A 13649-nucleotide genomic window follows, 5' to 3' on the forward strand; every position below is an offset into this window, starting at 1 on the left:
AGTACTCATTTACTCATTATGCAAAATGTCCAATTTCACAAGTTTTCCAATGAATAAAATGTAGGGAAAAAAATGAAAATAGCAGGTCTGCAAGCTCACAATGCGTCGCAACATTGTGAGCTTTGTAGATCAGCTATTTTCAAATGGCAGGTATGTACCATGTATGTCCGAAATAAATGTATATAGGGTTGAACTTGAAGTTATTTGTAATTATAATCAAAATCTACAAAGTGACAGGTAACTAAAATGAGTCTTTTGAACGGCTCTTTGAAAGGAACGGATCCCAGAGATCCAGCCGGCTCACTTCAGAGAGCCATAAATCCCATCTGTAGTGTGGGTGCGAAACGGCACTAACGCGAGATCACTTGGAGGCGAGGTGTGGTTTAGGAAATAGACAAGAAACGAAAGGACAGGACATCATCGCCAGCAGCTAACGGCTAGTAACCGCTGGGGCCGTACTTTTATTTATTTATTTTTTATCCGGATTATGTTTTTTAAACGAAAGCTAACGTCAGATGTAGAATTAAGGCCAAACCAGTGAGATGTCGATGTAGAAGAAGACGATAGCGTTGGAAAAGGAGTAGCTAGACGGGAAAAACAGGGTCACATATCGTCATCACCATCATCATCATCATCCCCCAAAGCAGAACATTTTCGCAGATTGTCAATGCTATTGCTAGCCGACTAGCTGCTCACCACCAAGCTAAAACAGATTGCACTGAGCTCGTTTTATTACGCACGGACACCGCGGCACGATGGCCGACGTTGACAAACTCAATATAGACAGCATCATCCAGCGTCTTTTAGAAGGTAAGGCTCCTTTCGTTTTAAAGATGTTGACTAGTTATTTTTATTTTTTTTACCCGCATGCTATTAGGTTGCCGATGTTAAAGGCTGTATGTGTCAACACCACTTGAGAGCTGAACAGCTCTGTCAAATACAAACCTATTACGTAATAATGTATGTCGTTGCTTGTTGGTTGGTTCGACTTAAGTGTATCATAAAGCAGTGGTTTTCAACCCTTTTCATATCGGTGCCATGGCATTGGTCCGAAATCTCATTGTTCCTACATCCCATTAGTTAGTCAGAATCTGGTGATGTTAACCTGGTGAACAATACTATGCCTAAAACCTAACCCTAACCTCAGTAAAACTATGCCTAAACCAAACCCTAACCTCAGTAAAACTATGCCTAAACCTAACCCTAACTAAATTCGGACTAATGAGATGTAGGACTAAATCCAATGAGATTTCGGACTTAAGGGCAGTCCCCTTTCAGATCAAGGTCCATTGTTTATTTGACATTTGAGCCAAGGACCACCATTGATGAGATGGAGCCTTTCAGACCTAAGACTTAGAATATAGTTAGATAAGATTCTGTCCAGATAACGGGCAGTGAGGCACACATTTATGCCTGAGGTTAGGTATGGTCTAGCCCTGAATACAGGACTGTCCTGTATTCAGGGCTAGGTATGGTCATAGTTTTATTGAGTTTAGGTTTAGGCATAAATGTGTGCCTCACTGCCCGTTATCTGGACAGAATCTTATCTAACTATATTCTAAGTCTTAGGTCTGAAAGGCTCCATCTCATCAATGGTGGTCCTTGGCTCAAATGTCAAATAAACAATGGACCTTGATCTGAAAGGGGGCTGCCCTTAAGTCCGAAATCTCATTGGATTTAGTCCTACATCTCATTAGTCCGAATTTAGTTAGGGTTAGGTTTAGGCATAGTTTTACTGAGGTTAGGGTTTGGTTTAGGCATAGTTTTACTGAGGTTAGGGTTAGGTTTTAGGCATAGTATTGTTCACCAGGTTAACATCACCAGATTCTGACTAACTAATGGGATGTAGGAACAATGACATTTCGGACCAATGCCATGGCACCCTAAACCTAACCTTAACCCTACCCTAACCTATAAAACTATGCCTAAACCTAACCCTAAGAAACCTCAATAAAACTATGCCTAAACCTAACCTTAACCCTACCCTAACCTATAAAACTATGCCTAAACCTAACCCTAAGAAACCTCAATAAAACTATGCCTAAACCTAACCTTAACCCTACCCTAACCTATAAAACTATGCCTAAACCTAACCTCAATAAAACTATGCCTAAACCTAACCTCAATAAAACTATGCCTAAACCTAACCTTAACCCTACCCTAACCTATAAAACTATGCCTAAACCTAACCTCAATAAAACTATGCCTAAACCTAAACTCAATAAAACTATGCCTAAACCTAACCTCAATAAAACTATGCCTAAACCTAACCTTAACCCTACCCTAACCTATAAAACTATGCCTAAACCTAACCTCAATAAAACTATGCCTAAACCTAAACTCAATAAAACTATGCCTAAACCTAACCTCAATAAAACTATGCCTAAACCTAACCTTAACCCTACCCTAACCTATAAAACTATGCCTAAACCTAACCCTAAGAAACCTCAATAAAACTATGCCTAACCTTAATCCTACCCTAACCTATAAAACTATGCCTTAACCTAACCTCAATAAAACTATGCCTAAACCTAACCTCAATAAAACTATGCCTAAACCTAACCTCAATAAAACCAAACCTAAACTCAATAAAACTATGCCCAACCTATAAAACTATGCCTAAACCTAACCCTAAAGGCCCATTCCCACTGCGCCAGATAACAGATATCTGGAGATATTTCTCCAGATATTTCTCCATGCAAAGTGGATGGTAGATACAGATAAAAGAAATGTTTGCCACAGATAAAAGTATCTGTGGCAAATATCTGTGGTAGATATTTTTTTTATCTGTATCTACCATCCACTTTGAATGGAAAAATATCTGGAGAAATGTCTCCAGATATCTGTTATCTGGCCCAGTGGGAATGGGCCTTAAGTCGGACTTCTGAGAGGTCGGATTTATGGGCGGTCCCCTTGTAAATTAAGTAATGCAGATGTTAAACAATAATTTAACTCTTGAGAGAGTTACGGGTCCATTTGGTTTAATTTTACACTCAAGAGTTAAAGATCTAAAAAAAGAGTCCATTTGGTACCAACTCCATCATTTAGCTGGGGACCACCTGGAATCTCCTCAAGGACCACTGGTTGAGAACCACTGTCATATAGCATTGTTATTTGTCATTGTTGTGAACATACAGATATAATTGTAACTTTCATCGAATTAGTCAGTAGCTATGCCCCTCCCAAAAAGCTTTTGTCCAATGCTAGCTTAGAATAACTTCCTGCTTGCCAAGGTTTGCCTTGGCAACAGCCTTGGCAAGCTGCCGGTTGCTAAGCTAGCATTGGACAAAAGCTTTTAGGGGAGGGGCATAGCTACTGGCTAATTGTACTGAAAAACATTCTGCTGCCCAATGCGCTTGTAGTCAGGGCTCAATACTATTTTTATATGACTAATTACTAATATATTACTAAAGCATATAGCTAGGTCAGTGAAATGTATAATTCTTGTTGCTGACCACTTATTGTTCATATTTACAGTCCGAGGTGCAAAGCCTGGAAAGAATGTCCAACTGCAGGAGAATGAAATTCGTGGCTTATGTCTCAAATCAAGGGAGATCTTTCTCAGTCAGCCCATTCTTCTGGAGCTCGAAGCCCCTCTCAAAATCTGTGGTGAGTGTTCTGTTTACTCACCATACTAAATGCCAGGCTGGTGAAAGCAGACTGATGCTGGAGAATTCTTGCTGTGACTGGGATATTTGTCCAGACAATTAGGGAGGGAAATAAATCATTCAGTCCTGTTTATGTCAGGGGTCTTCAACGTTTTTAGTTGAGAGAGAGATGAAGCAGGGAGGGACCCCGACAACCTGTTAATAGATTCCATAGAGTTTATTCTTTTGACAGCCCAATCATCAGTGTATTTTGGAATCATGTCAGTTTGTGTTTTCAGATATTTAACCACTTGAACCGTCAATAGGTACTTAAAAAGAACGCCTCGCAGTGTGAGGCGTTGTGAGCTTGTAGATCTGCTATTTGATCTGCTATAAGTTCTCCAAATATGGACGCTAGGGTTCAAGTTAATATGAAAAAGGAGATACAAAGATTTGGAGGACCCCCTGTAGTAACTCTGAGGACCCCTAGGGGTCCCGTACCCCCTGTGGAAGACCCCTGGTTTATGTGATGAAATGGAACCGGAACAGTGGCCCTGAGAACACTGGGCACCATTGTTTAGAATATCTAGATTTATTTTACAAATGAGTGGCCAAATGTGTATACTTTTATTTATTGCATTTAAAGGAATACTTCACCCATCCTATCCTCATATAATTGGTCCTCACCAATGCTCATCGTAATACAGCATCAAGGGTTTAGCATCAACTCGGTCTGTGTGTCAGAGGAGGGCTGTGGAACGTTCAGAAACCCACCTACCAGTGACATCATCATTGGGGAGTCCAAACTAATATAAGCATGGGTTCGGACATGCGCACCGGGAGCGCCCTCACGTAGCCTATTAGTTTGTATTGGCTTCCTAACGCACCCATAAACTGCAGGCCTGGAAGGTTGGCACGCTATCGGAAGCCATTGTTCTCATGTTAAAATAATCGGAATAAAACATAACCCTAAAACAAAACCCTGCCAAACGATGTCACTGGTAGGCGGGTTTCTGAAGTGTCCACAGCCCTCCTCTGAGACACTTACTGAGTAGATAATTAAAATTAAAATAAAAAACGATTGAAGTTGTACAAATTGCTACAAAACCTGTGATCGTTGGTTCGGTCTTTTTTTTTTTACATTTTAGAACAGCTAATTGAACAGCCAAACATAGTTGTCTCTCTCCTGGTTACAACATGTTTCTTATGTAATCCAACAGCTGTCTGTTTCTGTTAATATGTATATGTATTTTATGTTGAAATGTCTATTTGTTTGCTTTCTTGGCCAGGGCTCCCTTGTAAAACAGATTACCGATTGCAGGTTTTTATGTAAGTTGGAAATTCCTACACAATCCACCTCCCACCCCCCCCTAATTGTTGCATTTGTTTTTCTGCTATCCTGTAGGTGACATTCACGGGCAGTACTATGATTTGCTGAGGCTTTTTGAGTACGGTGGCTTCCCTCCAGAGAGCAACTACCTATTCCTGGGGGATTATGTTGACAGAGGGAAGCAGTCCCTGGAGACCATCTGCCTGCTGCTGGCGTACAAAATCAAATACCCCGAAAACTTCTTTTTGCTGAGGGGAAACCACGAGTGCGCCTCAATTAACAGAATATATGGCTTCTATGATGAGTGTGAGTATTAACCTGTTAAGCCCCAGGGGGGTCCAGGGGAAAAATCCACCTAAAATGTCTGCCCAAATTGGAACAGTTGTGGACACAAAACTACAATGATTGTGGCTACTCTTGACTCACCAAATGTCAACTAACCCCTGAAAATTCAGTGTAAAGCATCACATTTCTCTTACCAAATTGTCCTGCTGTGATCATTTACCTAGGAAAAGATGATTGAAAAAGACCTCCGCCTATGGAAATTTTGCTTTCTGAATAGTGAATGAGCCTCAAGACCTCATCGAAAACATATATAGTGAATAGAGAAATTGTTCACCAAGGTGTCATCAGTTGATAGGCAAAATTGTATGAATACATTCCAAACTATGTAAACTCTACAGATGTTTTAGTGAGAGTAGTGCTGTAATATTAGTAATGTTAAAGTATAGGGTGAAAAATGATAAAAACGAGTAACAATAAGTAGTAATAATACTGTAATATGAGTAATGTATGGATGAAAAGTACAATGGCAGCTGATTACTATGCTGTAGGACCACTGTAACAATAATCAACAAAGAAGTAGTTGTAGTTTATTGACATGTATTGACAGCTGTTCAGAGGTCAACACCTTCAAGAGTCAGTTTTGATTGGTTGTTATCCTGATTACATTGTAGCACAATAGCGCACAATAGTACCCTTGTATTCCTTGATCTGTCACCCTGTAGATGGTTTACTAAATTGAGTCCATGGCACCCAACTCTGTTGCTATTTATAGCGGTGTCTTTTAAATGCATTGTCAGTCTTATTTTTGTCCCCTGCAGTGTCAACTGCTTATGTACCATTAACTGAACGGGTACACATTATTGTGTATCATTATTTTATGCTTTAACTATTGAAAAATAGCAGATATACAAGCTCACAGCGCAGCACCGAGTGCTGTGCTGCGAGCTTGTAGATCTGCTATTTTTGAAAAATCTTTTCGCACACATTTTCATGACTTTTTCAAAAAATAGCAGATCTACAAGCTCGCAGCGCTGTGAGCTTGTATATCTGCTATTTTTCACTGGTTAAAGCATTCAATAATTCTAGACCTGAATGGGTTAAGGGTAGATCAGGGATTTTGGTTTCTTGTTGTATTCCTGCCTTCCCGATGTGGGACTTAAGCTAAAAACATTTTTTTATCTTCTAGGTAAAAGAAGGTACAACATCAAGCTCTGGAAAACGTTCACAGATTGTTTTAACTGCCTCCCTATTGCCGCCATTGTTGATGAGAAAATATTTTGCTGCCACGGAGGTAGGTTTATATACCTTTTTTTGATCTAAATGTTATTTTAACATCACTTTTCCCCTGTGCTTCACCAGTACTATTCAGTGTGAATGAGCTGCACATGTTGTCCAAAGTCTATCCCTTCATTGACGTCAGCCACCAGTCTTGTTTGACATTGAGTACTGCTGACTATTGCTCTCTTTGTAGTTCATCCTTTGATTATTGCTGCTGTCAGATTACTGACCTTGGTGGTAGTGTGTGTGTGTTTATTTATACTGTACTTAACCCATTTAGGCCTAGAATTATTGAATGCTTTAGCTATTGAAAAATAGCAGATATACAAGCTCACAGCGCGGCACCGAGTGCTGCGCTGCGAGCTTGTAGATCTGCTATTTTTGAAAAAGTTGTGAAAATGTGTGCAAATCTGAATATATCTATTTTCAAAGCGAACGTTTGTAACTAAAGTTTTGCCTCTGGGGGGTTCCTGGAACGAAATATTTTGAGATGGGGAGGTCCGTGGTCAAATAAATATAATTTTGGGGGTCCTTCACATGAAAAAGTTTGAGAACCACTGACATAGTAGTCTCTCAAGAACAGACTAACTGAGCTCCAGTTAAGTGAAAAGGACCGTTTCTTTCACGATGGCTGGCCAGATTGCATACATAGAAACATAGGTTTTTCAAAAAATCTTAGAGGGATTCAAAAGACACTTATAGAATCGGGACAAAATTTAATTTTCACGATTTTTCAAAAATAGCAGATCTACAAGCGCTGTGAGCTTGTATATCTGCTATTTTTCAATAGTTAAAGCATAAAATAATGATGCACAATAAGGTGTACCCGTTCTAAATGGGTTTTAATGTGTTTTTCTTTATTTCCACAGGACTGTCACCAGACCTTCAGTCTATGGAGCAGATCAGACGCGTCATGCGGCCCACTGACGTACCCGACCAGGGTCTCCTCTGTGACCTGCTCTGGTCAGATCCGGACAAGGATGTCCTAGGCTGGGGGGAGAACGACAGGGGCGTATCGTTTACCTTTGGCTCAGAGGTGGTGGCCAAGTTCCTGCACAAGCATGACCTCGATTTGATCTGTCGCGCACATCAGGTAATCAAAATCGTTTCTTTTTTTTTCACCATGGGTGATGTAGCCTTTGCGTTTCACTGTAAAATTGTCTCCAGTGAGATTGGTATTGAACCACTTGAATCCTCAAAAAACTGTTCAGGGCATTGTGCCTTTTTTTACAGAACACGTATTGACAAATTGATAATAGCAGAGTTCACGCACTGTACACACTTCACACAGTTACAAGGACAACAGGGATCCAATGTACAGTGCAAGGGATAGTAGATTAAATGATTTTTCCTCATTGTTGATTGTTAATTGACCAGTGTACAAAATCTGTGAAATCATGTATACAAATTAAACATTTATGCAATCTCTGACAGCTATAAGTCTGGGCGCATTCTCTAATATGTTATTACTAATATGTTATTAATTGAGTGGATTTTTATTTGAGTCTAGGTGCCATTAATATATTGTTTTTTTTAATGCATTAAACTGTTTATAAATATATCATTTTTCTTTTGCTTTTGAATTTCCAGGTTGTTGAGGATGGCTATGAATTCTTTGCAAAAAGGCAGCTTGTGACTTTATTCTCGGCGCCTAACTATTGTGGGGAGTTTGACAATGCAGGTGCCATGATGAGTGTGGATGAGACCCTCATGTGCTCTTTTCAGGTGAGAAGATAAGTGTATAGTATTAGTATATATTATATGTATATATATGTTACAGTACGTTTGGGTAACTCAGTACGTTCATTGTAAGAGCGCTTGTTTTGTCGTTCACCACACACCAATCACCACCAGATGGCGACGACAGCCATTCACTAGTGAAGGCGCTGACGTCACTCGTTTGCGACTCTCTTTCTTTATTTACTAGCCTAGCTCGGCAGTGTTTAGCCATTAGCTTACTATGAGCTAGGGAGCGCTCCATTGTAGTCACTTGGACAGGGCGTTTATCGTGGGCTTGCCCAGGCCGTAAGGCCTGGGCAAGCCCACGATAAACGATTGCATTCACCACGATATAACGATTGCATTCACCACGGCTTCGTAACTCCCTGGCCCAAGGTCCGCTGGCCTTCGCGCCGCTTGCAATGTCGTGGACAATCGAGCGGCTCCGCCTGGAGGACGTTGTTGTGGCGACCGCTTGTTCCGCCCCGTGCCGCACGACGAGTGCTCCGTTTCTCGACCGTACTGTTTCTCTATCAAACCGTGACATATATATATTTGAAATTAGAAAAATATTCTTCCAGTACTGGAAACGTTTTGGAATTGCTCAAGGGTCCTGGAAGATCCTGGAAAAAATAGCTATGCATTGTCTTTGGTTATTGATTGTGTTAATACCTCTGAAATGACAAATTAAACATGGTCCAAATTGTCAAATATATAGAGGCAGAAATTGTGAAAATAGCCGATCTACATGCTCACAACGCCTCGCAACGCGAGGCGTTGTGAGCATGTAGATCTGCTATTTTCACAATAGAACCGTGTTATACAAAATTCCTCAACTCTTAGTGCTCGTCAGGGTGCCGGGTCCCCAGTTAAAACATGATTATTTTGGCGGTCACGGCCTGAAAAGGTTGAGAACCACTGGCATACACTACTTGTCTTTGGGCATTGCGCATAGGAGTAAGTGACCTGTTATTGAGCTGAATTATTGTTATATAGTCCTGGAAATTGGGTTAAATATTCTGGAAATGTTTTGGAAATTAATTGGTAAAAATGTGCGGGAACCCTGCAGATGGCATCAACAGATTTAATGCCTCATATTTCTCATATGTGGGTGGGCAACTGTTTGGGGCGGGAGATCTACTCAACAGTTTTCCTAGGATAGCTAGATCAACCTTTACCATGAAAACCACCACCCCTTTTATGTCTCTGTATTAGTCAGAGGCTGCTGGAACAATACAAACATAGATTCAACAATGTAATAATAAATAAATAACCTAATATAGAATGAGTCAATAGAAGCAAGGTAAATTCTGTCTATCTTAATTGTTTCATATGCAAATTCAATTTTGGTTACTTGATTGTATAATCAAAGATAAAGGAAGAAAGAAAAGTCTCATCAAAAGATGTTTATTCAATGACAACATAATACATAAATAAGATATCGGAACAGGTAATGCTGGCCTTGGGTCAAATCTGTCCCACAGAAAGATCACATGAAATCCAATTTCATTTTGTAAATTGTGTGTGCAAAACACAACCTTAATGGCAACATCCATCACATCACCCAAACGAACGGTTTTGGAGGCTAGAGCCCGACCGATATATCGGTCAATTCGATATATCAGTCGTTTTGGAGGTATCGGTATCGGTATCGGTGAATTATTCCACCGATACCGATTTTTTTTTTTTTTTTTTTTTTTTTGACCCCATTAAATCTAGTAAACATGATTTCAATCGCGATTTTGCATGTTCCACCCCCCATACAACCCCATCTTTCATACAGGGCAGCCATCTTTGCTTACATAACATGAAACGTAAAACATAATGGCTATTTTCTCAAGAATGCCTGAACGGATTTCCAATCTGATTTTTTTGTTTGAAAGCTGTGAACAGCCTGCACAAACATGGTGCATGCTCTGTGCATGGGCGTGCATGATCTGTGCACTATAAATTACATGGAAGTCTATGGAGATTTATGGCAGGGAGAACCCAAAGAAGGCATATTTAATTGGCAGTAACTGAGTTAATTGTCTGTAACGTGTCTGCGGATAGAGCATGAAACCCTGAGTTATATAGGCCTATGTGTGGGCAATACCAGAATTATCCAGCAGAGTGCAGTATAATAGTCCAAGATGCAAGCCAACACTACTGGAGCTGCTGCCTCTCGTGTGTCGTTCACTCACCACATGCACTGTCTAACTCTGATTTTTCATGTTGCGGTGGAGGAAGGTGTGTAGGCCTATGTGAAAATCCACAGAGAAATATAGATGTCTGACTATAGACTATAGAACTTGTGTTGTTTAATTGCTTGGCAATGCATTTACGTTTGGATAAAAGACACATATTAATTCATAAACGAGACAAAACACAGCAGAACCCCCAAATTAAAAGAGTATTATTATCCAACAAGCAATAGAAATTGATAACTGCGACCAAACTTAAAGTTTGACATGAAAAGCACAAAAAAAGCAATAATCTGACCATTTATCCGAGGGGCGAGCTGTCAATTAAATGATCTTAAATGAATATATATATTTTTTTTACAAAACATCGGTATCGTATCGGTATCGGTGCTCTAGCACTCTCCAACATCGGATATCGGTATCGGTCGGAAAAAATGGTATCGGTCGGGCTCTATTTTGGACATACAAGGATTCCACCCGACAACGACGATATATTTTTTTCTTTTCTTGTCTGGGTCCTCAAATTGCAGGTGACAAAGAAAATGCCATTCGCTGACTGTTTGCCACCCCTGTTGTATCAGACTAGTGTTGGCACCAGAGTAGTAACTGACATAAAATGCTGGTAATATCGTTGATACTACAGGCCGCTTCAACCATAAAAATGTTACCACATTCAGTTTCCTGGCCTGTTTAGTGACACTTATTGTTCTTTGGAAGAACATTAATATTAGTTACCTAGGTCTTATGTCGGTACCTGTCCTACAGTGCAAAAGGTCCACATGTTAACATGTGCAACAGTTTTGATAGAAGTAGTTTAAAACAGGGTTCCCACGGTCATGAAATTCCTGGAAATATTTTTCCAGTAGGGTCCTGGAAGGTCCTGGAAGAAATAGCTATGCATTGTCTTTGGTTATTAATTTTGTTAATACCTCTGAAATGACAAATTAAACACGGGCCAAATTGTCAAATATTAGAGGCAGAAATTGTGAAAATAGCAGATCTACATGCTCACAACGCCTCGCAACGTTGTGAGCATGTAGATCTGCTATTTTCACAATAGAAACGTGTTATACAAAATTCCTAAACTCTTAGTGCTCATCAGGGTGGGGGGGTCCCCCACTTAAAATATGATTATTTTAGGGGTCACAGCCTGAAAAGGTTGAGAACCACTGGCATACACTGCCTGTCTTTGGGCATTGCGCATAGGAGTAACCGACTTGTTATTGAGCTGAATTATTGTTATATAGTCCTGGAAATTGGGTTAAATATTCTGGAACAGTTTTGGAAAAGTTTTGGAAATTAATTGGTAAAAATGTGTGGGAACCCTGTTAAAAGCTGCTGGCATCCATGGCCATGTGGGAGAGGTTAGGCGAACCAAATTACATCTACTCAGGAGGCAGATGTGTGTGTGGGGGCTCTTGCTCCATTGACATGATTAGATTTATATCTGCGCTGATCCCTAGAATCCAGTCTATTTGGTTTCCCTGCATGACCAACCTAATTCACCGTTTGTCAGCCTTCTGATTGGTCCCTGAGACTCCCTGACTGGCCAACCAGAAAAATACATTCACTTTTTGCAAGCGGGGGTGGAGTTCTGCAGTCGGAGAAAGTGGCAGCCGTCTTTCACCGGCTGTCCGCACTGCGGAGCACGGCCAGGCCGCTCGCGACCATAGCGTTTGCGATCATTGTAATGAATAAGCTTCAACAGACTAGTTCACATGGACCTTATCAATGGTCTAACTTGTTACGATTGGGTACATATATTTTAAATGGGCAGAATTACAAAAAGCCAGCCTATTATGTGAGGAGAACAGATTATAGTTCTCCTCTTCCTACCCAAGATGCAATGCGCTTTCTCCTATTTCTATTCTCTCTCTGATCCAGAGGATTAAACTAATTAAAACATATATTTTTGGGGGGAAATTACTGTTTTGCTATGTAATTACTGTACCTTTTTCTTCCCTTTTTATTAATATCACGTAGATGTGTTTTTTTTTGGTACTTTATATAGCTGTAATGAGGCTATGAAGGAAAAAAAAATCCCATCCACTTCCACTATAAAAGAATCTGCAATAGTGATTCTGTCCCACTGGGATTAAACAAATTAAAACATATATTTTCGGGGAAACCCCCTGTTTTGCAATGTAACTACTGTACCTTTGTCTTCCCTTTTTATTAATATCACCTAGATGTTTTTCCTTTGGTACTTTAAATTGCAATAATGAGGCTATGAAAAAAAAAATCCCATTCACTGCCACTATAAAAACAATCTGCCCAGGGTTAATGTCCCACCATAGTAACAGGGCAGAATGGGGTGGGATTTGCAAAAGCCTGAATTACGGTAAACAAGTGGAGCCAAGGTTTTCCAGTTCAACCGTTGAGATTTAATTTACTGTACCCTACACAGAACATTTCTTCTTTTGACACAATGCTGCTAAACAGAAAACGACACATTTAAAGTTTATAAGGAGAAAATAATAGAGCTGTTAGTACTAAGAAGTATTAGTCATAGTTACATTTTAGATACTTTTCCTGCTTTTATTGACTAATGATTTTGATGGCCGTTAACTGATATTCTTTTCGATGTCCTTTTAGATTTTAAAGCCAGCTGAGAAGAAGAAGCCTAATGGCAGCCGTCCTGTGACCCCTCCTCGCAACATGGTCACCAAGCAAGCCAAGAAATGAGGTGGCTGGTGTTCCCACTTCCCTGTTCTGCTTTTGTCTTTTGCATTTGAAGGATTGCTTATCCTTCATGCTGCCAATACAGAAAAGATATACAGTACACTCCTACCCGATGAAAGCAAATAATTTTGTTGTTTTTGTCCACAAGGGTAAATTGATATGTCACCATGAAAACCTCAGGTGTTTTGCACTCCATTTTTGCAACTAAGTCTTTGCCACATGACTGTTCAATCAGGAAAAATGTAACAATATGGCTAATTATGCACAGGAATGCCTTGTTTATAGCTGTGCACAATTTTCTTTTACAATTTTGTTCATGTCTCCATTTCAGTTGTCACATTTTTCTTGTCACCGTCAATAATGGATATTAATGGTTATGGAACAACTGTGGAATAATATGTGAAACACCTGTTTTATTTCTGTGCAATTTTTATTTATCATTTTGCATTGACTTCTCGGCACTCTGCATCATCACATTTTTAAAGGTCTTGTGCTAAATTAAATGAATAAAGAAAGCATTCTTGTAATGTTAATCTTTCTAATAAACTTTGAGCGTATTTTAGGGGAAAATTTGTATTTCATTAT

The 13649-nt window shown here is 39.8% G+C and overlaps 1 protein-coding gene across 1 annotated transcript; it reads left to right on the forward strand.

Annotated features, from left to right (window-relative positions):
- The first annotated feature begins 393 nt into the window (after positions 1-393).
- ppp1cc (protein phosphatase 1, catalytic subunit, gamma isozyme) lies at positions 394-13611 on the forward strand. The gene is made up of 7 exons (XM_080739183.1): positions 394-810; positions 3478-3609; positions 4993-5223; positions 6389-6493; positions 7350-7573; positions 8071-8205; positions 12978-13611. Exons 1-7 carry the CDS (start codon positions 756-758, stop codon positions 13065-13067), a joined length of 972 nt encoding a protein of 323 aa, XP_080595309.1. The 5' UTR covers positions 394-755; the 3' UTR covers positions 13068-13611.
- The last annotated feature ends 38 nt before the right edge of the window (positions 13612-13649 follow it).

Source organism: Nannobrachium achirus (genome assembly GCF_963921795.1).
Source record: "Nannobrachium achirus genome assembly, chromosome: 12".
Taxonomy (NCBI): domain Eukaryota; kingdom Metazoa; phylum Chordata; class Actinopteri; order Myctophiformes; family Myctophidae; genus Nannobrachium; species Nannobrachium achirus.